The 25,257-nt window shown below is 38.8% G+C and overlaps 1 protein-coding gene across 1 annotated transcript in view; it reads right to left on the reverse strand.

Annotated features, from left to right (window-relative positions):
- LOC139691569 (nose resistant to fluoxetine protein 6-like) overlaps positions 1-25,257 on the reverse strand; it is an 80,282-nt gene that overhangs the window by 35,849 nt on the left and 19,176 nt on the right. The window contains exons 3-4 of the mRNA XM_071589445.1: positions 9,663-9,877; positions 865-950 (exon numbers count right to left, since the gene is read on the reverse strand). Coding sequence (XP_071445546.1) covers positions 865-950; positions 9,663-9,877 — 301 coding nt within the window. The remainder of the gene's footprint in view (positions 1-864; positions 951-9,662; positions 9,878-25,257) is intronic.

Below are 25,257 nucleotides of genomic sequence, written 5' to 3' on the forward strand. Positions count from 1 at the left end.
AGTTAAAGTGCTATCCGTCTTCGGGTTATACGTGGGTATGGCGTGTATTGGCAATTGGAATTTAAATTCAATGCATTTATTTTCGATGGAAAATGAAAACAGCAGGAAGTAATCAAGGAGGATTGAAACCTCCGGTAAAGGGAATAATTTTTTTCAGACATCGGCACTTTTCAACGACGGCCAATTGGTTGTTGTAAGGTGGTATCAAGCCCGTTATGCTGTCACGTGGATAAAAGGGATGTTATTGAAAAGGGAGACAATATTAGTATGGAATCTAGGGAAAGGGGTGAAGCGAGGTCCACGCCCCCGGCGCCGAGTGATAACTTGAAGGATGGTGCCACATGAAGTGAGCGAAACACAAAAAATTAAGATTGACCTTTTTATTTTTGAAGCAGAATTGCTCATATGTTCACGTACCACAGTTTTTTTCACCTTGAAAGGGGTGGGGGACCTATTATATTTTGCGTATCAATTTACTCTTACTTCTTTTCTAAAAGATTCCACCAGTATTAGGAGGAAAATCCTGGTGTGGAACGGGCGAACTCTCCGTAATTGTTTCTTCTGGATGTGAACTATTTCAAAAACTGAATTATTTTGGTTTGGGAATAATCACACGGGGTATGTTGACTCTTAACCCTCACGGGCAACGCCCAGGTCTAACTCAAGCCTGAATGCAAAATTACCGGTGAAAGATAAGGAAAGCATGCGGTACTGACGAAAGGTTTGCGTTTCTTTTTTTATATGTTCTCTATTTTGATTTTAATTCGTCCTTTATTATAACATTTAAAGCCTCTGCTATCTAGTGATTTTCCAAGATTGTACGATACCCACCCCTAAGGGGTCATTAGAGGACCATGTACTCACTGGTGTTATTTGTTCCCTTCCGCTGGCAGCAGAACTCAAATGTCGTACCGGCGACGACGGCAATGACAAAGAGGCTCATGATGACGCTGCGAAAAGAAGGAGATATCACATAAATTTAATGAATTTCATGTTAAAACAATCAAAATTTTATGGGCTATGACCCTTTAATAATATATTTCCCAACAAATATTGGGCTTACTCAATAAGATGATGAATATTGGACTAACGCAGTTTCTGTCATATTTATGAAGTGTTTTGAATCAAAATGACCAAATTAATAGGGACATAAGAAGAAAAAGAGGCGTTTTATATAGTAAATTGCGAAAAACTAATGAGTATATTTCAGAAAACAGGAATAAATTGGAGAGACAGGAGGCTAATCCGCAACCTGTACATGTCTCAGGCTGCTCATGTGCGAGTGGGGAACGGAGAGTCCGGATGGACAGTACTGGGAAGAGGTGTAAGGCAGGGTTTTCCATTATCACCGGTGCTGTTCAACGTATGTGTGGAAGAAATGATTAAAGGGGCCTGAGGAGAACTGGAGATAGGAATGAAAGTCGGAGGAGACTTTGTAAAATCAATTAGATTTTCAGATGACCAAGCTCTTATTTGTCTGTCAGCCACGGGTTTGCAAGTATTTCTGAGTGAATTGTAAATTCAATTCGATCGATATCAGATTAGAATCAATATAAGTTAAAAAAATGTTATGCGGTTTTCCAGAAAGAGAAAGGCTAAGCTAAATGTTAAAATAGGAGGGTAAGAACTAGATCATATGGAGCAGTTTACATATCTCGGAAGTGTTTTGGATAAAAATAGTGAAGTAAAAAAAAATAGTAGTAGAGACTTATGTAGAAGAATTGCACTGGGCAAAAAAGCTTTCCAGAGGAGAGAATTCATTACAGGGACGTTGAGTAAGGATGTTAAGGAAAGGCTTGTCAAAATTTTAATATGGAGTGTGGTTTTGTACAACGCGGAAACATGGTCATCGAAGCAGGATGATAACCGTAGACTGAAGGCTTTTGAAATGTGGGTGTGGAGAAGGATGGAGAAGGTGAAATGGACCAAAAGGAAAATAAACGAAGAAGTGCTAAGTATAGTAGGGGAGGAGAGGGGATTGTTGGGATAAAGCATAAGGAGCCAGGGAAAATGGAAGAAAAGCATATTGATCGGCAGTGGGATGTTGAAGAATGTAATAGAGGGGAGAAAAAAAAGGAAGGGCAGGAATAGGATAGGGATGCTGAGCAGATTGAAGGGAGGAAGGCAGTAAGCAGAATTGCAGAAGAGTTTGTTGTAGTGTCAGATGGGAGGTTGTTTATTGTTAAACGATAGTAAGTAATGAAGCTATGCTTATTCTGAGTCAATTGCACCTACCTTAATCAGTGCAATTATTATTATTGATAATCTACCGGTCAAAACTGATTTCTGATGGACACATGCTATCAAACTTTAAAGCGACAATTCCTTCGCCTCTCCTAATAAAATACTACCTGATCCAAGCCCCTGTTCTATTCCACATATTTCTTCCCTTCATTCTGTCCAACATCCCTATCGTACAAATGTTAAATGGAATGTTATCAATCAGGCATACGATTATCTATTTTTTCAGAATGATGTTTTCGTATGGTCGCGACCCAGGGAAAAATAAGTAACTTATAGTATTTAAATAGTGGTTTAGTAAATGTGTAAAGTGCATGCCCAGGGGGTATAATTGAATTCAGTCGTATTTTTTTGAGATAAAACATTGATAAATTTATGATTTCTATTCTTAATAACATGAATATCATTTAATGATGCCTTATGTCTTCAGATCAAGATAAAACTAGAACTAAGAACATCGTCTCCAGATCAAGATGGTGGTCCTAGAGATGACTTCCTGGAGCTAAAAGCCACGATTAAATTATATCATTTTCTGGTTAACGAAAGTCGGCACTGGGAAGGCAACTGATCCCTTGACATTGAATCTGTGAACGTCACCACGATCAGGTGAGCCTTACCATCAACTCGCATCAAGTCGACCTTCGGGTTAAGGGCTCTGCGGCGGGCTGGTAGGCTGAAGGAATTCCACCGAGTCATTTCAGAGCGCAATACCGTCATGAGCACTGCTGCGACTTCTCAATGTCAGAAAGAAAGCTCATTGCCGTTACTTAAAATAACCTCCTTTCCCCATACCTTCATTTTTATCGCCATGAAAGACCCAACCGGGTAATATTTCTAGTTTAAATATTGACCTCGCTGAAGCAATCGGTTGTATCGGTGTCGTTTCAACATAGAAAATTACGGTTCATAACCTTAATTATGTAAAGAGCACGGTAGTCTGGGGGCCAGACACATGCAACATTTGAAAAATGGGCCAGCGAAGATTGGAAGCCTTTGAAGGATGATACTGAAGAGGAAAACACTGGAGATAAAATGAATAGACGAAGTGAGTAAAGCGGAATTAATAGTTGCCATATGAAGATAACCATACGGCAATGGCAACAACGGGATGGATTTTACTCACCTTGAGGCACAATGGAGTAGTTAGGAACATAATAGAGGGAAAGATCTCGTAAAGGAAGACCAAGGGACAAGTATGTGCATAGGAAATAAATTAGGAATGGCGTGAAAAAGAAAATATATCGGGGGGTAAGAGGGAATTGACCCTGAATAGGGAAGAATGGAGTTTTGCAATAAACCAATCCTAGGACTTTCTTTAATTGTAATTATGATGATTCTTAATCACGGGTTCCAATCCTTACAAATTCATTGGTGGAGCGGGAACTATAATGATGAATGTCTCAAGAGTTTTATTCCAATAATGAGATTGGCTGTACTGGGGTGACGTAATGGTACCTTGCAAATTGAGGCAAAGATCTTTGGAAATGATTTTCGGCGTTAAACCTAATTCACGCCGTTACTTTGTACCCTTCCAAGGAAAATATCCGAGACCCTAACGAATAAGTTCAAATGCTCTGAGAAAGTGCTGGCCAACTTTTGTTCATGTTTATTGATCTCTCGGTCAAGTCAAGATGGAAGGAGGCATCTGATAAGCACTTACATTCTAAAGAAATTCTGTTGGCAAAGGGACCCCACATATTCACTCTATCCTGCCACCAACACATTTCTGTCGAAATGCGTAAAATTTTGTTTTTTTTGAACATTTTTCTGATTATATATATGTTATATTTTGGAATTAACACTTATTCGATTGTTTGATTATTCTTTCTGCATAGGAACATGAAAAAATCAATGAAATTCACATTTAGAGGGATGAATTATATCCCAAAAGCTTTTCTCTTGTGCAGGAGAGGACTGTTTCTTTCGAAATAAAAGTGCATAGTGATATTGTATACTTGCTCGTCTCCTTTTACCCCTTTTCGAGATCAAACTATTATATTTACGTTTTTTATTGGTTAAATGGATATTATTTTAAGATGAATTAATTAAATCAACATCCATTTGAGTCAAAATTTTCGTGATTACCCGGCTTTCACCGGTATAGCCTAGTTACTAAAATAAAACAATATTTAGACCTTAATTTTACGGAATTTTCCATAAAAATAATAGTATTTTTCTTCTGCAGCTCCACTGGAACTAAAATATTCAAATTTAACTAACCTTATCTTGTCTTACTTTTATCGACCGAGTCCCACGTAAATATGCAGCTAATTAAAGCATTTTTACTAGAGCGATTATTTACGATCAAACACTTTAATTATGTATAGACTTCAATATAAAGTAAAGTTTGGTCACCGAAGCAAATAGATTAGCAGTACAATGGAGACCCTTCAGATGTGGGTGTTGGGAACAATTAAAAAAATTAAATGGACGGGAAGAAAAACAAACAAAGAACCTCTAGGCATGGTGGGGACGAGAGACATTTGTTGGGAGAAATTCGAAGAAGACAGGACAAGGTATGTGGGAGATACTGAGAGGAGGGAATATGGGATTCTAAAGATAGGGATATGGAGGGAAGAAAATTGGGGAGTGAGGTAGAGGGAAGATGGAATAGGCATTTGGAATTGAATAAAGGGAGTTGGAAAGTATGCAGATTTAAAAAACGAGTTATTTTAATATGAAGTGCTATAGTGATTTGGTACTCTACCGTTTGAGGTAGGTCTAGATGGGCAAATACTGAATAACGATACATTTATTTGGCTCTAAACAAAAAAACGACTTGACATGCGACCCTATAATAAACTGCAATCTAACCCATCCATTTCCACCCTCTACCTCACTTGCCCAAAAATCTTCTCTGTATATCACTCTATCATCGTCAATTAAAATGCTCTGCATCCACCGCTCCTGCCTCAATTTTGTATTTCTCCCAAGAAACGCTTCTCTTTCCCTTGCACTATACCTATTACTTATTCGTTTGTTTTCATTTCTGCCCATTTCATCTTTTCCCCTCCTTATTCACACGCATATCTCTCAATATCCTCCAAACTACGCATCATATTTTGCGTAATGCAAGGGCGTGTTGAAAATGGTTTAAGATTTGTTGTCTTGTTAGCGTGCATTTCGGAGCATTATGGTGTTTTGACAGGATCCATCAAGACCTACCCCAACCCAGCAGTATAATGTCATATGCAATAGTGAATCACTTCAAAAAAGAGCATATTTTTTCTCCAGAGAGGGAATAATTGTGGCAAGACGAGACGTCATTCACCAGCCTCACCTCCAGCGGCTGACTTCTTATGAAACTTCTTCCGTCGACCGCGGCGGGCGTGCGAGCTCGCCCAACGAAAGCTTTTGAGCTTGTTGAGCGTAAAGGGTGGGATGTTTTTTCGGGAAGCGGAAGCTGCCGGACCGAAAGCGGAGGACGACGGTTCGAACCAATATTTCGAGTCTCTCCGGACAATGACGCCCCGGCAAGTCGGCGCCGTGCCCAGTTTCCGGGTCCTCTGACCCACATTGGGGCGACCCGATTTCCTCCATCCTCCGGATGCTCGCACACACATACGCACACGCACACCTTCCATCTCCCTAAGCCATTGAAAACCCTTCCGACGCCTTTTTGCCATCGGTCTTTCTCGTATACTTTTTCCGGCGGTTCCCTCCTTCCCTCCACCAAAAACAAACCTCCACCCCTTGCATCGAGTGTCCCTGAGACGATGAGGAACCTTAGTTTGGATCAATCCTTGACCTAGGCAGTCGTGGTTTGAAAAAGAAAATAAATTATCTCAACACCGAAAAGGTTTTTTCCCTCCGAAGGGAAATCTTTTGACGCAATCCCGCCAGATATGTCCGATTAACCTTTACGCTATCATAAATGAGAAAAAAATGTGTGACCAAAAACCAAATGTTTGTGTGTGTGTGCTCAAAAAAACACTTTGAATAGACTCTTCGAATTTAAGTCAGAAACAACGAATTTCACTCCCTCTGTACATATATTTTAGATTTGTTTCGATCATTTCGGCTTTTTTTTTGCTCTGCAAAATCTCTGCATTTCCCTTCTAGCAAGTTATAGAAATTACTACGGCATCTCTCTTATTTCTTTGAATTTGATAAATTTGTTTCCTTAAAGAATCGAGCTCTACTTGTGACGCTCATTGAGGATTAAACTCACTTGGGTGACAGAATACTATATTATTAGTTTTCCCTTTTAGTGTTCGAGTGGGAGTATTCTGATCTCTCAGACGGTCTTCCGATAGTGTTTCTCCTCGTGACTCAAGTCGCCTACAAAACAACTCGACGGTATCTTTGATGTCGAACGGTGAAAGTTGAAAGCGCAATGATGGGATATAAGTGGAATCATTTTGACTACATTCACATGACCCTCACTTCTTGATGTTATTTCCTAGTAATAATAGTAAATTTTCAATTAATATGTTTCAATAACTTAATGCTCTTCTGGATTTTTTTACGTAACTTGAAGATTACCAGGACCATATGAAGAAGGATAAAATTAAACGATATGTTTTTTTAAATTCGTAGTAGTAGTTTTTAGGGGAGGCGACCGAATGCTGAGGTCATTTGCGCCATAGGGGATGGACAGGAAAGGATAAAGGGTGGAGAGAAACCCGGCGTCGGCATTAGCCTACTCTTTACGCAAGGCGCCAAGGGGTCCGCAGCTTAACGTCCCATTTGACGGACGGCGTACTCACTCAAAGTGCCCTCCACAAAGCACCTCAAGTAGGGATCGAGATACCTCTGAAAAATACTCAACATTTCCTGGATAGCTCAAGTGGTTAAGAGCCTCCGCCCGGCAAGTGGAAAGATCCGGAGTTTAAATTCGTATATGAATGTTAACTATGTTTTTCTGCATGTATTCAATAAATAGAAGTTTCTAGCGAAGCCTTGGTCTAGGAGTTCATAATTAATTAATTTATTGTTGCAGAAAAAGACTGTCTTCAATACTTCTTTCTATTCTACGTTTCTAAGCGTCGGAATTTCTTCCGGATCGATCATTAGACGCTATCATTTAGCACGAAAAAATAATTAGTGATGATCACAACTCTTAGGTTTTTATGTGGCGATCGCTTGAGGGGACATTTGTTCACCGAAAAAAAAATTCTTGGACGGTACGCTACTCTAACATGTTTCTAAATACTTCGGTGGGGTGCACCACAAACTGTCTTTGCGTCACGAATCCATGTTAATTGTCTCGTGTGACATAAGTTGTGGATCAATTTTTAACTATGTTCCGTCACTGGATATCATTGTGCAATTTCCGCATATTGCCTGAGACAAATAAGTTTTCTCGATACACCTCGGTGGCACTAGTCTCCTCCCGGAAATAGATGTGATGGGAACAATTAGCGACTTTCTCGAGGCATTTTTTATTGGCTTAGTTTAGTAATTGGCTTTAAGGGGACGGACCTTGATACGTATGTCGGAATGCGGCAGGTGGATGTGTAAAGCAACGTTGGAAAAGAACTGACTAGAGAAATAATTATTATTTTCCCCTTTTGACACACCAGATTAAATAAATGGCTTTTTGCCAGTTGCTGCAATATCAGTTAATGCCGAGGTCTCCGGATTTGAATTTCTGATGTGACAGAACATTTTCAATGGTATTCCGATTCCAACATGGATGCCATCTGTGGTGTGCGTCAAAAATGGAATACGCCGTCCGTCGGATGGGTTGTTCAATTGTGCAATCTCTTGGCGTCTTTCATTAACAGAGTAGGCCATTGTTCTACGCCGGGTTTCTCTCTCCATACTTCGTTCCTCCATTCCCTGAGAATCCTACCAACTTGGGTTGCCATGTGGAGAGAACTTCAAGTCAAGGGAAATATACCATCCTTTGCATTGGAAATTTAAATTACTTACCCCTTGGCATTATTGGCGAAACTACCAAAGAGCAGTTATCAACCCGAAGGTCAGTTTGGTAGTTTTGAGTAGAGCTCACCTCTTTCTGAGCTCAATAAAGCGTGTGAAATTCACACATCAAGAGAGTAGTATTGGGGGGATGGGGCAGTTCCTCGATTTCTGTGCCACCTATGGTTTTCGAGGAAGATTTGGTATCCAAAAAATGGCACAGAAATAGTTAATCCACCGTTTGGAATGGACGAAGATTGAAAACATCTACATTTTTGTACTTCACCCAACAAAACATAGCCGGCCTCCCCACACAACAATAAACCCTTCTTTAATCCCGAGTACTTCCCTCTTCCCTTCCAATATACCTATGCTTTTTTCCCTTCTCGTCTGCCCAACGTGTTCCCCCATATTAGTCTTCCACATCCCTCTGTATCCACGTTTCCAGCCTCCTTTGGATTTCTTCCGAAAACCCTCTCTCCTCTTCTTTCACCGTGCCCATAGATTCTTCGTATCTTTTCCTTTCCGTCCATTTTATCCTTCTCCACACCCACCTATCTCAAAACCAATCCACAGCATCTCTCATCTTGCTTCAAACACATTTGTTGCGCACCGTACTAAACCACGCTCCGCATCAAAATTTCATTTATGCTATCTTAACATCCTCAATCAGCAATGGGTCAAACAATCATGGGTTAAATGGAAGAAGGAACCATTAGGTCTCAATTTCGCCCGAATAAAGACCTCTATCTATCTATCTATCAACGTCCCTGTCATCAAAACCCTTCTTTTTGAATGTATTTAATTCATTCATCTATTACCACTTGTCGTTATGCTCAATATCGGGTTTCTAAAATCATGCTATCATCAAAAGTCATTGCTTAACTAAAAGTATTCTTGTGCATGGGAAACTTATTGAGACAACATGTTTATTTTCCAAGGGAACGTAAAAGCGTTACCTATACTAATGGTATTCTCTCATCATCTGTCAATACTTCTCCAGGTATATTATTCGTCTATATCATCCGTCAGTACTTGTCCAGAGATACTTTTTTTCGATAACGTCTGTCTAAACTTCACCAGAGATATATTTGTCTATATTATCTGTCTATACTAGTACAGAGAGTATTTTACACATCTTCGAAACGAAAATTCTCTTAAAAGTAACTTAACAAGACACATCAAATGTAATTATTCTTATTAAACTGCGTGAGACTCTTCCAACAAAACCATCACATTTACTTCTTTGTTTATTTTCCCTTCGATCCATTTAACGATTTTTTTATGCATTTCGATTATTTTTCAATACATTTTTTTGATTGTTTTTAGTTTGACGAATTATCATATTTTTACCTCATGAAGTTTTAAGTTTTTTAATATTGTTGAGTGTTGTGTATTTCTCATAAAATAACCGTATTGGCTTAAAGGTTGAACAGAAAAACAAATCTGAGACTCAAGTAGAGAAGTCACTCGAAGGATTGGCAAAATAAAATTGACGTGTTAGCGTTCTTTGCATCATTCCCCTGTGCAGTATACGTATTGTGTGGTTTACTCACGTGACGGCTATGGCACCGGTCGACATTGGTGGTATTTCCGCCGTCTGGCACATCCTGTCCCTCACTTGCACCCTCATTGGTATGCCGTGCTCCTGCTGCACCCACTCGAAGGCCCCCTCGAGGGCATTCTGCAGGTCAACCGGCTGGCACGACGACGGGATGCAGAAGGACCAGTGGAATATGTCACGCCTCCTCACGCGCAGATCGCCTGTGTACTGTCGAAAAGAACTTGTCAGCCAATATTTGCCGAAACGTACCTCTGAGATTCCTTAATTTTATTTTTCGATCAAACTGCACACAGGTTATGCTAAGATCATTTCCGTCAAGTTAAGCGTGAGCGAGACACAGATACTTGGGTATTTTTCGTGATTACAAGAGATGATGATGTATCATATTAGTTCAATGCATAAAAGACGAGCATGGAAAGCGATTTAACCGCCGTTCACGGGTATGCCGTAGAAGTATATGATGTGAATATCCAGTTTTGAAAACAAAACTAAGAGGATCTTACTGATCTTATGAACCGTGCTCTCTAAAACTTGTTTTGGACTAGCTTTGGTGCCCAAATTTTTGAAAGCATTCGATTTCGATAAATTCGATAATTTCATGAACAAATTCCTTAATATCATTCAAATAAACGCGTGCTATAATGTAGAAATCATTGCAGTTATAATATAATTCTGCACATGATTTAAGTTTTTCATGAGGTGAATATCTATTCATGCTCCATTAATCCATAATTATTCTGGTGGTACGTAGTCCCCAACTTCCATAAAACTACACATTTAACCTTGGATTTTTATTGTCAATTTCTATTAACACCAGCACAGGAGGATACTGTTTTATCGTTGTCATTTGTTCGAGTGCGCTTCAGACTATAATCTACAGAAGGTTTTATGAAAATGATTCGTGATAACTGACACGTTCGTGACATTCGATGCCTGACGTTTCCATAAAACACGACCCAGGGTTTCGGCGTAGTAACACGTGATTGATGACATTTTGCTTCGGAGCTCGAGTCGTGCTTTAATTAAATCCGAGGGTTAACCAAGTCTCTTTGCCTCAATTATGAACAGATTCCATATAGTTACGCTAAGAAAAACAAATTTTGAGCATAAGCATGCGTTTCAAATGGAAATTATCACGTTTTATTTTTACAAAACGAATCCGCGTGCCAATTTGAATGGAAGAGTTAAAAATTAAATTGGGCGTTCGACAAATAAATCCGCACATTTTAGGGAAACCAGGTCATAGATTTGTTTATTTTTTAGGTTCTAGCATATTATTGTGTCAGATAAATAGTTTCAGAAGTTTCACAGACTATATTGACTTATTGGTTTTAATATGAAAGAAATTGCACTTCAAAAAATGTATCCAAATGCCTAAAATAGGTGCCTAATCTAAAAAGGACGAACTTTGGCTTTTTGGAGCCCATGAGGATGGGGAGTTATTTGCGCGAACTGGTTTATCTATTTCGTAAGCAAGACCAATGGCCTAGCCACCTTGACACACCAGTTCCCGTTAGTTCACGGAAGTTGAGCAGCGTTTGATCCGGACGGAGGTTAGATGAGTGACCATTCATACTTTTGGCGTGGTGCACTTGTCCTTTAGTGTGCGTGTCAGGCAGGTTAAAAATGAGTTAGCACCATTAAGCAAGAGATCTAAGTGCCCAGGGCTCCTACCAAAGGCCTCTTATATAGATAATTATCATGCCTAAAAAGCCGGTATGGTATGAAAGAATATAAGACGCTCCCTCTTTAACGAAGTTAGACGTTTGATAAAGTACGACGATAAAAATAATATCATGCACTGCGAAGCAGTCAAATTTGAAAAAAATCAACCGAAAAATTAAAAGAAAATTAGTCTTTCAGGGGTTCGTGATTGATGAATAGATTACATTTGTGGTATTTTGATTTTCTATATATTTTTCGTATGCAGAATGTAGATTTATCATTCCTAATTCCTGAAAATATTTATTCCTAACGCTGAATCGAAAACCTCTTAATCGATTTCTCCAATCCGAACTATCATATGACCTTTCCCTAGCGTTGACTCGATCCCGCTCAGAAGAAAACTTAAAACTGCCCATAGACAAACCAAATCCATGAATATTCGGCGCTGAATTTTAATGTCAACAAAATTTAACTTCAAAATTGCATTTACATTTCTAATGGAATTGTTTACGTTTCACTTGAATTGTAATGGATAAACAGAGCATTGAAATAATCAAACGTCGAAGTGAAATTCTAATTCAAGGTTTATGATCAAAAAAAAAATTAGTATGACTCTTTCTTAATCGTAATCTCATGGGTTTTATTCATATTTTCGTAGTTTCAAACTACTAAAAATATTTAAGAGTTGTAAAGATTCACCGCCTGATTGCAGAGTTGCAATATCTCCACCTTAGGGAAAGAGTTTCATTCCTTCTAACCAATATTTCCTGGCCGAATGTTTTCAACTCGTTCATAAGCGTTAATTATAGAATTGGATAAGGTTCAGAGAAAATCCGATGGGTTTGTTTAAAATTACTACAAGAAGAGAGTAAGCGTGACGGATACGCTGGAAGAATTAGTTTGGAAATCCCTTGATTATTGAAGAGAGAAGGCGAGACTCAATCAGTGGAAAAGTGCAAATTTGCTCTTCTCATGATGACGAACTTCCACTACATCTCGCCTGAATCTGTTGAAAATAAGACTTACAAGTATTATGGAATACTTTTCATGTAGTACATCTGAGTTTTCTTGTGGCACCGAGACAGTTATCCTGCTTCCAATTAATATTGGTTTATTCGACCACCGAGATAAAATATTGCACGATACTCAGTTATAACAAAATCGAACCCAAGTCCTCCAACAATTTACTTAAAGGCTTAACTTTAATGATTACAACAATTATTGCTTGATTTGAAAAGAAATTAGTGAGTGTATATTAATGAGTTTCTCGTACAATAACTAATATATGTTCAAATGTATTTAAATATTTATGAATGCATGGATGCTGCTCTAATATTACCCTCTACACGCCCATGCGACGGAATACGGTTAATTGCATAAATGTAAACGTAGATCCGTGTCTATGAGCGATCGTTAAGTGCAATCTTTTTCAGCATCCCTGCCTTTATTCATTCAATGATGCCGGGTTACAAGGTTGTAAACTAAGGATATCGAGAGCACGGATGTATGTTTATATCTCTCTATTTTTGACATGTTGCTTAATATTTCCTCGCATTCCAGTCTTTCAAGTCCCCTCAAGTCTTGGGGTTGATACAACCACCCCAATTTCTCACAAGAAGGATAAATTTTTAAAATTAAATCATTTTTGGTTAATTTATGTTCAACAAGCGTTCAATTCTTTCCGTCATAACCCTCATATTCTTGTTCACAAAGTGTCACCCAAGACGGATTTGGAGAAAGGCTATGGCTGTTTTCCTCTTCCAGACAGAAGATCATTAAAACCCATTCGTCAAACTATAAGCGTCACTCGCTTATTCAGTGAGCCGAAATAATTCCTTAAACTCACCCGTAGGACCGTTTCTTAAGTGGTTTGTTTATTACGTCTCCTCGGCCCACAGAAAAACAGTGTAATTGTGAGGGAGAAAGTGTGTGACTTATGGGAGCTTTAAATGAGTGTCATATTTGGCAATAACGAGGTGAGACGGATAGATGCGTGTCTGTCTTAGGTTTCCCTCTGGAATGAGGAAGGGAAAATATTGATCAACATGGTTTGGAAAGGCAATTACCGAGCCTCATTAATCCTTCGAAGACTCAGTTGTTTCTATAGTATTTATTTTTGGACACTGGTTAAATGCATTATTTGTATTCAAAATAAGTCGTATTAAAATATTAATATTTTTTCCATAAATTACAATATGTTTATTTTCTTCGTCTTTTAATATTATTAGAGGTAATCCACAGGTTGAAGTAGGTTGTGGATTGACAGCAGCCAACAAATAATTCTCTTGCCTCTCCCAACAAAGCACAACCCGACATCCTATTCTACTATGACCACCTCTTTACCTTCGTATGCTTCCTTCCTTCATCCCGTCCAACATCCATAATTCTATTCCTGCCACTTCCTCACTTTCCTTAAGTTCTCATCTCTTTTACAGTCTTCCACATTCCATTGCCAATCAGAATGCTTTGCATCCGTTTTTTCTCTTTCCTTAGGATTTTTTCCAGCAATCCTCTCTCTCCTCCCCTTCCACCATACCCAGCACCTCCTCATTTGCTTTATTTTTTATCAACTTAGCCTTCTCTATCCTTCTCTACATTTAAAAAGCCTCCAAACTTCGCCGATCATGCTGCTTCAATGACCATTTTTCCGCGGCATACCGAGCTAAACTTCATATCAAAGTTTTGAAGAGCATTTTCATATGATATTAAAATACTTCGGTGGGAAATTTTGATTATAGGAAATGTCTTAAGGTTATTCAACAGAATTTAACAATGATTTTTCATGATTTAAATGACCACTACAGGAGTGCCGTCTTGAAACACGATATTAAGAGAACTATCGACAACCTACACAAACTGATACATACTACATATAGTACATATATATATATATATATATATATATATATATATATATATATATATGTATATATATACACATTTATGTTTATATATATATATATACATATATATATTAATTTGATCCGAAGGAGGCTGAAAGCTTAACTTTCTGAAATGTGAGTGTCCTTTTACGTGTTAGCTAGTGTATTTTTTATGTATATATATATATATATATATATATATATATATGTATATATATATGCATATATATATACCTATTTATACATATGAGTCGCATTAGTTTAGGGCTAGAGGGGTGGACTATTGACCGGAAGACCCGAGCGCGATTCCCAGGCAAGCCTCTCTGGGCTCCACCCAAGCTATGTGATTTTTCGGGTACTGATCTTCCTGGGAAACCATAACTGGCACAGGGAAAGGAACTGGCCCTCCCCGTCCCTGATGTGTCAATTTCACACGCCGTCGGGCTTAGTACTGGGTGAACTCTACCATCACCTACCAAACCGACCTTCGGGTTGGTTTCTGTGTTTATGGTTTTTTTATGCACGTATATACGAATACTTTTTATATAAGGAGGAATATATGCATAAAAAACGGCAAAACGACTAGTGGAGAATGTAGAAGGGTTTCCTTGACCAGGACTAGAATCGACCTTCAACTTATCGAGCCGAAGCTTAACCCATTAAGCCATCAAGGAAGACGAGGTTGCCACTGAAATCCGTGGGGTTTATGCAATCAAGTGCCCCGATTCTTTGGCCTAAAGACGGCGCTTTCGAGTTATTCTTGAAAATATATATGATGTACTTACTTTTTACGGCATTGTATGAATTCTTCCCTTACTATCCTTTCATCATGTAGGTTCGTCCATTTATCAGTTGGTGGGTGAAACGGCTCCCGTGAGCCATCTCTTGGCTAAAGAATCGGTGCGCTTCGTTGCATAAGCCATGGCGGATTTCATTGGTAGTTTCCTCGGTAGCTTAATTAGTAGAGTTTTGTTGAGGCAACTTGGAGGACCTTGGTTTAAGTCCCGGTCAAAAAACTCTTTTCTTAATGAAGTTTTCTCAGGTCTTCCACTGGGTCAGGAGTTCCATATTGGCCGACGTTTTGATACCCGCCTCGTGCATCGTCCTCAGGGTCATCTACCCTGAGGACGATGCACGAGTCGGGCATCGAAACGCCGGCCAATTTGGTACTCCTGACCCAGTGGAAGACCCGAGAAAACTTCATGAAGCAAATACGCCGGGAAAGCGCCAGATCAAACTCTTTTCTGTTTGGAATGAGCACACTTCTACCGTCCCCACTAACCTTTTGCAACCCTTTACCCTACTACCTTGATCAAAAAGTTCCCGGAATAACCACCGTGTGGCGCTCCCATCGTTCCGATTTGAGTTCTGTTTTTTTTGTTAAATTGGTACATCTGTTGTTGATATTCCCTTTAAATCTTAGTGTCATAACTTGACATTTGCAAAAGTTACGTAGCCAAGAGTACATCTATCTCTCTGTGTGTTGGCGATTTTTTACAATTGCAGAAATGGATTTGAATTTGCAACAACGAACTTGTATTAAATTTTGCGTAAAAAACGGATTTAGTGGCGCACGGACGTTGGAAATGTTGGAAAAGTGTTTCGGCAACGATTCTCTAAAAAAACGGTCGTTTACCAGTGGCACGAGCGGTTCAGAAGTGGTCGTGAGTCAATAGAAGATGATGAACGCAGTGGCAGACCATCGACATCGAAAGTCGGTGAAAAAATTGATAAAGTAAAAGAAATGTTGGTCAATAACCGCAAATTAACCATCAGAGAAATAGCGGAGGACTTGAACATTGCCTATGGATCCGCCCAAGGCATTGTGGTTAATGATTTGGGTTTCCGTCGTGTAGCATGCCAAAAGACCTCAATTTCATGCAAAAAAGAGACCGTGTTGACGTCGCAAAAGACATGATTTGCGAGGCTGAATCCGATCCCACATTCATCAAAAGGATCATTACTGGAGACGAGACGTGGGTTTATGAGTACGACACGCAATCCAGACATCAGGCAAGTGAATGGCGTTCACCAAATGAGCCGAGACCAAAAAAACCACGTCGTTTTCAGTCAAAAAAGAAGGCAATGCTGACGGTTTTCATGGATTACAACGGTGTAGTGCATCATGAATTTTTGCCAGAAGGCCAGACAGTAAACAAAGAGTATTATTTGGGCGTTATGAGACGTTTGCGTGAAGCAATTCGCCGAAAGAGACCAGAAATGTGGGCAGAAAACTCGTGGATTTTGCACCATGATAACGCACCGTCGCACAGTGCTATCATTATTCGTAATTTTTTGACCGAAAATGCAACAAATACCATCCAACAGCCACCGAATTCACCTGATTTGGCTCCCTGTGACTTCTTTCTGTTCAATCGAGTTAAAAAACCATTACGGGGAACGCGTTTTAGCAGCCGAGAGGAAGTAATGGAAAAATCGCAGGAAGCACTGATGGACATACCGAAAACCGAATATAAAAAATGTTTCGAGGATTGGATCAAGCGCTGGCATAAGTGTGTTGCAGTCGATGGGGATTACTTTGAAGGGGACAATATAGATTTAGATGAATAAACTTGTATTTTTAATTTTCTGAATAAATTCCGGGAAATTTTTGATCAAGGTAGTATATACTTAGTACGTGTGAATATATTTTCACAGTTTGGCTGGTTTTTGCGTTTGAATGTATACAAATATATATATATATATATATATAATGTATAACACAAGCACTAGTGGACACATACAAAAACACAGAAACACACAAAAAAGAGACCCACTATTTTTCGAATTTTCGGTGGTCGTTGCCACATTTATCAAGGAAGAGAGGGATGTTGTGCAAATTGAGAGAGGGTGGGGTTCCGCGGTGGAGGAAGGTGTGGGAGTGCACGCATGTTTTCGGATTCTTTTGTTCAGGAGGGATTCGGGATAACCTCTTTTGAGGAGGGAACAGTGTAGACTTGAAAGGAAATTATCAAGGGAATCAGGGTCACTGCACCTCCGAACACAACACTCCCTTTGATAAATGCTATAGTGTATCCATCATAGCATCCCTCCCACCCTCTGATCCTCCTCTGAAACTGAAAACATTAGAGCAATCCTTCATCTGGCTCTTGGAGTCCTGGAACTGGCCAATATAAGGCACTAATTACCCTGCTCTAATTATATTTTCATCCCCTTTCCACCCCCATCACCTTCTACATTTTCCCCACCCTTCCAACGCTGCCCCTCCAAACCCTTCCCTTCGGAATTCTCTCCTCACCTTCCCCTTCCATCCATCGCTCCAGCCCTCGTATTCCCTTCAGTTCTGACCCTCTCTTCCTTGATAAAGGTGTAAAGGTGGCAACGACCACCGAAAATTCGAAAAATAGTGAGTCTCTTTTTTGTGTTTCTGTGTTTTTGTCTGTGTCCACTAGTGCTAGTGTTATACATTATTATTCACGTCCGTGAGACTTTCAAAAAGTGTTATATATATATATATATATGTTTTATATATATATATATATATATATGTTTTATATATATATATATATATATATATATATATATATATATATTCAATTCGTATATTTGCTTGTGTTCTTATGGAAATTCTAAATCGCAACCGATACATTGTCATATGAGCCTTGAAATTCTGAGGGATGGTCACGTGCAGGTGTCGCGGCGACTCGTACCCATAGCCGTAGCAGGTCTCCAAGGTGAAGAGCATCTTGTACAAAGAATAACGACTTAGATGAATTTTAGAAAAGGATATTTGAGTTTTCTTGTGACATCGAGCCAGTTATTCTGCTGCCAAATAGTATTGGTAGTTCCGACACCGAAATGTAATTAGAGAAATAGATCCCGTCGCAGACAGAGACACAGACTGTTTTTATTCTGAGAATAGATATCAGCCATGCCTTCACTTACTCAAGATATGTATTATACCCTGCGATTTGCTAAAACCTAAATTCAAATGAACTTGACTTGTTTACGACAGGGATGTCTCGTAATTGCAATACGATTTAATGTGTATTGTTGCTGGGGTTACTTAACCCTGTCCATGTTGTGATAGCTAATAGTTCGATTTTAAAACAAGAGTGTATGATTCTTCATATGCCGGAGTATTATTCTTTCTATTTAACCAAGATGGTCTGATCCATCCAAGAAATGTGGCGCCTGATAATGGCTGTTGGAGTGGAGGAGTGTTAGTAAGAGTTTCGGGAACTTTGAACTTTTGGTCTTTTGCGCCAACTCATTTTTAATGCGTCTTTCCACATGCATGGAGGGGACATGCGCACCACTGTAAAGGTATGGAGGTCACCCATCTAACTTCCTTCAGAGGTCAAACATTGCTTAACTTATTCATCATTAAGTGATCCATCGGGAGCTGATGTGTCAATATGGCTATGGGCCCTAATAAATTTCCTCTTTGTTAACCCAAGTGCTATTTGCCTTTCTAAAAGTTATGACACCGCTTGCTCTCCCTGTGTTGGGAGCGCCTGCCATACTAACTTTTCAAATAACGCCGTCATAAATCATTTTGGCATAAAAGGTTTTGACAAATCTTGCCGAGCCTCTTTGAACTTGTTGTAATTTATTAATTTATACCTTCACCGACGGATCACATGTGCAACACATGTGGTAACGCGAAATTAAACTAACATCTCTCCCCTACCTGTCCATTACGCTTACTGGAAACCCACCTAATGTGACAGAGTCGCTTTAAGGTCTGACCCGAGATCTCACTTTGGAAGGATACGATGGGAGGGGAGGAGTTATATGAGGTAGGAGGAACCTGGATGTTAAAATGACTCCTGGTTGGGAAATGAACATAGGGGACTTAGTAAAATGATTAACAGTCGCAAGGGAATCAGCCCTAGTAATGACGAATCATTTACGTTGGTGTTTCAAAGTAACCGTGGTTCATGAAACGAATAGCGGGGATATATTCGAATAATAAGGAAATGCGTTATTTCGCGTCGGTGAGACCTGAATACGCGAATGGGTATTTGGGACTCTGTTGAAGAGCACCCAATTTTGGCATTTTACAAGACACCTAGGGGAAAGAACTGATCGCTATCTTGAGGAAACACAATAAGCGAATAGAAATCGTATTATCGCAATTGCATGTCGTGAGTAGAAGTCATTCGAATCACAAAGGGTACAGGTGCAATTCGAACTACAAGATATATTATAATCGATTGAATTGAATGCGGAAAAGAAGGATAATTTTCATCCTCACATTAAATAGGTAACGCTAGGTAAGCGAGGAAAGGGTAGGGATAGAGGATGGACACGTAGGAAGTTTTGATGAAAGGAGGAAGGAAGTATACGCAGGTGAAGTAGGGTTTATTGTAATGTCGAATGTCAGGTTGTGTTTTGCTGGCAGGAGCAAAGAAATGTAGCGTTGTAAAGTTCCAGTTATAGACCGTGTCCATCTAAAACATTCCTTTGCTGGTAGAACTCCAACAATAACAATGTAATAATTACATAGGTGTGAAGTTAAATAAAACTGACTGCAGAATAGATTGACATAAGGAATTCCTTTTCCCTCACGCTTATATCGTGATGACAAGAGCAGGAAACCTAACATACGGCCATTCAAATTATACGAAGATAATTTCTCACCTATTATTTGTAACCACTAATTAGACTCAACATCCTCTGCCATATACCCTCGAGGTGGCTTTCAGGGTAATGTGTAGGTGAATTCTTATAAAATATAAGTTAATCTATTGTAACAGTACTAGGAGGTGACCGATAAGGAAGGTCAATTGCGTAATGGAATAGGTGGGTAGCTTGGTAGGAGTAGGATGTTGAAGTTATTGAAGGAGGCTGCAGAGAGACCCGGCGGCGGTATTAACCTACATTTAACGATAGGTGCCCAGGGGTCACAAAATTTGACGTTCCATCCGACGGACGGCGTATTCCACCTGAATTACCTTTCTCCTCATAGCTCCTCTATAAGGGACCGGGCTACCAACAGAAAATCCTCCCACCTTCTGAATTCGAACCCGGTCCTTATTGGAGCTGGAAGTAAGCCCGAATTCATTAGCCACCGCACCATCCCGTGTAAAGCTACCGCTAATCGCAAAAACAAATCAGGCTATATATTACGTTGTCAGTGGTTATGTGGTGTAAATGTTCCATATAGATGAAAGACACGCTCTCGGTTCTCTTTTAATAAGGTAATAATTCGATTATAATTTCAGTTTTCCTCTTAAATATTAACGAGAGGAAAATTGCGTGTTTTGGGTCAGATGAAAATGATTGTAGGTTGGCGGTGCGAAGGGTATATCAATGACCCAATTCTTCAGAATTTATTTGAAAAAATCAAGAATGCAGTGTGTTTTAACTACGATAATGTAATGTTAAATTGCAATCAATTAATAACCACTTCCTCATCGTGTTTAGCAGGAAAGGGCTATCATTTGTCCAAGCTTATCGGGTTTGAAAGCACTCGGGGTCGTCTAGACTTAATGCACGCGAGCTCTGGAGTTCCCAAGGGTATCTCTAATTCTTTATCGGAAGAATCCTTGTAGGGAATCCTTCCTTTAAGGAATCTACCTGCCTACTTTGAGTCTGAAAGTCGCAAAAAGTGTCGGCGCGTCATGATGAACTGTGAGCCCTCCCAACGTTTTCTTTCGTCATTATCGAAGTCTCAGAATCCACTGGAATACATGCGGACGGTTGCAGTGACGAAATTGGAATTACCAGGCAGTGCACCTTATCCCCACCCCACCCTACCACCACCACTCCCTTCAGTAATGAGACATCAGATTCCCAGGAATAAAACAAGACGATATGCCCTTCAGCGCCGTCGGTTCGCAACGGCAGAGACGCACGAACAACTTTCATTTTTCTGAATGTGGAGAAACGAGCCATTCCTGCTATATGCATTGCCTCAAAGGAGTTCTGAGACCTTATATTAGTGCACTAGCTATCTGTAAAACCAGTATCTTCAAATAAAATGGATGGGAAATGCATTCTCATGAAAGGCTAAATGAAATATAATTTACTTTGCTTGAAGACATACCCTTTACCTTCACCGGGGAATGGGAAAAAATCATGTTATTTTTTTTTCAAATAAATTCCAATGCGAAATAGTTTGAAACTTATATTAAATTATGCTGAAAATTACTCTTATGAAATTAAATTGGCCCTCCTCGTTTTTCTGTGCTCTTAAATTAACAGCGTTCGTAAAAATTAAAAATTCGATAAATTGCTCAAGGTATTTCATTTATAAGTATGGTCCGAGTTAAAATAGGACCGGTTCCATGAGTAAGTTGCGTCAAATCAGCATGCTACTTATTTGTTCTTTGTCCTCCAAAGACCTGAGAGTGTTCGGCTTTAAATTGTGTTTACCAATAATTTTATTGATACAATGTATTCGATATAAGTAAGCATTGACTAAAATGTTCGCGGCTTTTTCTGAAATTGCAAAGATTTGACCTGGATTTTAGAGTTTTGCTGCTTTTCGAACTTTTTAAATGAATTAGTTGAATTCGTCGGACAGTATTATGTTTTTAGTGATCTCGCCGATGGACGCAAAACAAAAGATGGAAATGATACTAAAGCCTAAGTAATGGCTTTTACTAGTAAATCTGTGGTGATACTTCTGAGCAAAAAATCTTTCTCTCTTGAACTCAACTTTTTAGATTATTTTCCAGGAATAGTTAAACAGAATTTTAACTTGTTTGCCTAAATACAGACGGTTAAAATTTAAATACACCATGAAATAATTATCTGATGCGTAATTATATTCCTATAGTCCACTGAATTCGAAAGACTCGTGATTAGAGCTTATACTCTTAAGTATCGGAAATAGTATGAATAATTTGAATCTTTCAATAATTGTAAGCAAACAGTCATATTGGGTTTTCGGATACATCTCTAAAAATTGTTTGAATGCAGGGTTCAGATATAGGTTTTATTCAGACTTGACGGCTTTTAAACTTTGTGTTTGTATGGCCGCATACATGTTACTCCACACATAACTTTATTATGTTTCATTTTCCCCATAAGATGTCCAGCTGAAGATTTTTGGGTTTTGCTGATTGACTATGAGTATCTGTTTTTTTCCATTCTGCCGTAATTGAGTTCATTGAACGGTGAAGAAGATAAACTATTTTTGGCAATATCGAGTCACTTCCCCCCGGAATTCAAGGCTTTGTGTCCACCAAACCAATTAACTTGCGCAAATACGATTTTTATTTATGATATACTATTATATAATAGTATTATACAAATTGGACGATGAAAATGCAATATTGACCGTAATGTTTTCATTCGTGATGGCTGAAGGTGAAATTTCCCAGTGAAATGGAAAGTTTCATTGTTTTGTTTCCATTCTTTTCTACTTTCCTGGTGCAGTGACCACGTAATACTACTGATGAATGGGCATCTTTGAAAATTACATGCGGTGAAAGGCTGAAATTAGCCACGGGCGCTCGACCTCAAGAGGGTGAAGTTACGGCAATGGAATATCCGCGACCGAAGCTTCAATGGCCTCAGACAGTGGTAGTGCGTAGTACGACGCCCTTCACGTTCAGGACGAGGATATTTCCGTACATATATCCGTTTGCCTTGTGTGATTTATATCTGGAAACAAACTTTTTTCTTCTTATCTGCACTTTTTTTTAGGTTTAGGCTTAATAAAGTTAAGGAGGAAAGTCTCAATATAACAACAACGGGCAATACGTTGGAGGCTCCGTTTGAGTGGACGAGTTGATCGGGATTGTTGCGGTGGCTATCGTACTGGCTTCCCACCCAGAGGGCCCGGGATCAAACCCCGGCGGTGTTGAATATTTTTCAGTGGTGTCTCGATCCCTACTTGAGGTGCTTTGTGGAGGGCACTTTGAGTGAATACGCCGTCCGTCGAAAGGGACGTTAAGCTGCGGACCCCTTGGCGCCTTTCGTAAAGAGTAGAGTAATGCCAACGCCGGGTTTCTCTCCACCCTTCATCCTTTCCCACCCATCCCTTATGGCGCAAATGACCTCAGCAATCGGTCGCCTCCCCTAAATACTACTACTACTGTTTGAAAGGACGTAATCTCTTATTCAATTTAGGTCTTCTTCCTCGCTATGTAGACCCGGTTTTTGTATCTTTCTTAATCCAAATAGATATTTCAATCTCTTTTCATATGTTGCAATACGTCCTCTTTGAGACACACTTGCGTGTTTTTTGAGGTCTTCCCTTTCCCATTTTTTTGTCTAATTTTATCCTCCGCAGCTAAATCACTCTCTAAGCAATTTATTTTTATGGACGGATGCTATTTAATTCGCTCTATCTAATTCTTTTTGTGCCCGGCAGATATTTTATGATTTTCTTTATTAAATCATCACCCAACTACTTCTTATTACTACTACTACTACTATCATCATCACTACTGAACATCACTACTGATCATTACTACTGAGATAACATATATCCTTCTAAGTATGCTCAATTCTTATCTGTGGCAAAATGTTTCCGTTTCATTCCTGTACGTTCGTATTCAAATTTTAAAAATGTGGTCATTGTTCCATAGTTTGTTGCAGAATTTTTTTCTGTATGTTGATCGATAAGGCATCCAATAAACTGTTCCAATTCGATAAATTCGCGAATAAATGTATTTTTGATTTCGTTTTCTATTTTAAAACTTTCTAATTTAATAAGACAAATATTTTACCACCAATTCTCTTTAATATTACTAATGTTGTACCATGCCTACATATTTCTTCGAAATTGAAGTCTAAATAGACATTGGTAAGCGTAGTAACCGTTTGTAGATATTCCTTCTTAAGGTAATCCAAAACATGCTCTGAATGATAAGGTCAAGATTATTAATTTCATTAATACTTAATCATTATATTTAAATAATTAAATTCATTAATTAAAAAAGAAATCAGTCTTAATCGTACTATTTTCTCCAAATAAGTTAAAACACAGCGTTACTATAACTAAAGTTCTTATAGCGCACGCCTTTTCAATGACTAAATATTTTTCTGCTTGCCAGAAGAATTACATCTGCACTTTGAAAACACTAGACTCTATTTTCAAAGGGTTGCCTAAACCAATGCCCCTGGGTTTTGTATTCTCTAATAAAAAATGCCATGTGACCCAGTCACCTCTGACAGTGGTAAAGTTTGTAATTAGGACAATGGGAAGTGAACTTCACGGAGAAGATGCGCATCCTATGAATTAGTTTCGAAGAGATATGCTATCGAAAGTTTACCATTGAGGTTCTCGTAATCCAATCTCGATATATAAATTAATATCTTGGGAGTTATAAAACTTCTTTGTCCCCTTTATTAGTAAGTTAGCGGCAGAAAATGACTTTTTATCATGATAGGCTTTCTACAGGACTTGGTGCTGGCAAGGATTTCTCAATTGGAACTCTCAAAAAAAAAAACTTGCTCCTAAAATGGCGAATTCCTTTAGTTGGAGTGCTGACGATGTTTTAGTTTACGAATATGATGAATCGTGTTATTTTTTACAGAACTTTCCCTTAATTCATGGTCATCTGTCGTTTGCTTATGAAGAGGACTGCGGATCATTTTTCCAGTCAAAGGACTATGGGTGAAAAATTGTGAGTCCTAGGGTTACGTAATTTGACCATTTTCCCAAGATTGAATTTGTTTCTTTAGGTTATTGACTCTTAATTCAAGAAGTGGATGTGTAAGCATTCAAGATTTTATGCACTTCGATGTTCTGCCAAGTTTGCATAAGGATTATTAAAGAAAAATGTATCAACTTTCATTAAACTCTTTGCGTAGTAACTTTCTTTGCTTGTGATTTTATGTTGCCATTTATATTCGACGAATGCACTTCACTTCTTTCCTTCGTGCGTTTAAATAAAAATAATTGTTATCGTAAATGTTAAGTAACAGATTTTTATTTAAAATGCACTTTGATTCTACACAATGTATTACTATAAATCGTAAATGTTGAAATAATGCATCTTTTAACCTGAACACCAGTTTTTCCGAATGTCTAACGAATATAATTGACGGATTGTAGAAATAATACACGTGTATACAAAGCAGGAAAAATTACGAATGCCGATCATTTATTTATTG

The sequence above is a fragment of the Hetaerina americana genome, unplaced genomic scaffold (genome assembly GCF_022747635.1).
Source record: "Hetaerina americana unplaced genomic scaffold, ioHetAmer1.1.p SCAF_38, whole genome shotgun sequence".
Classification (NCBI taxonomy): Eukaryota; Metazoa; Arthropoda; class Insecta; order Odonata; family Calopterygidae; genus Hetaerina; species Hetaerina americana.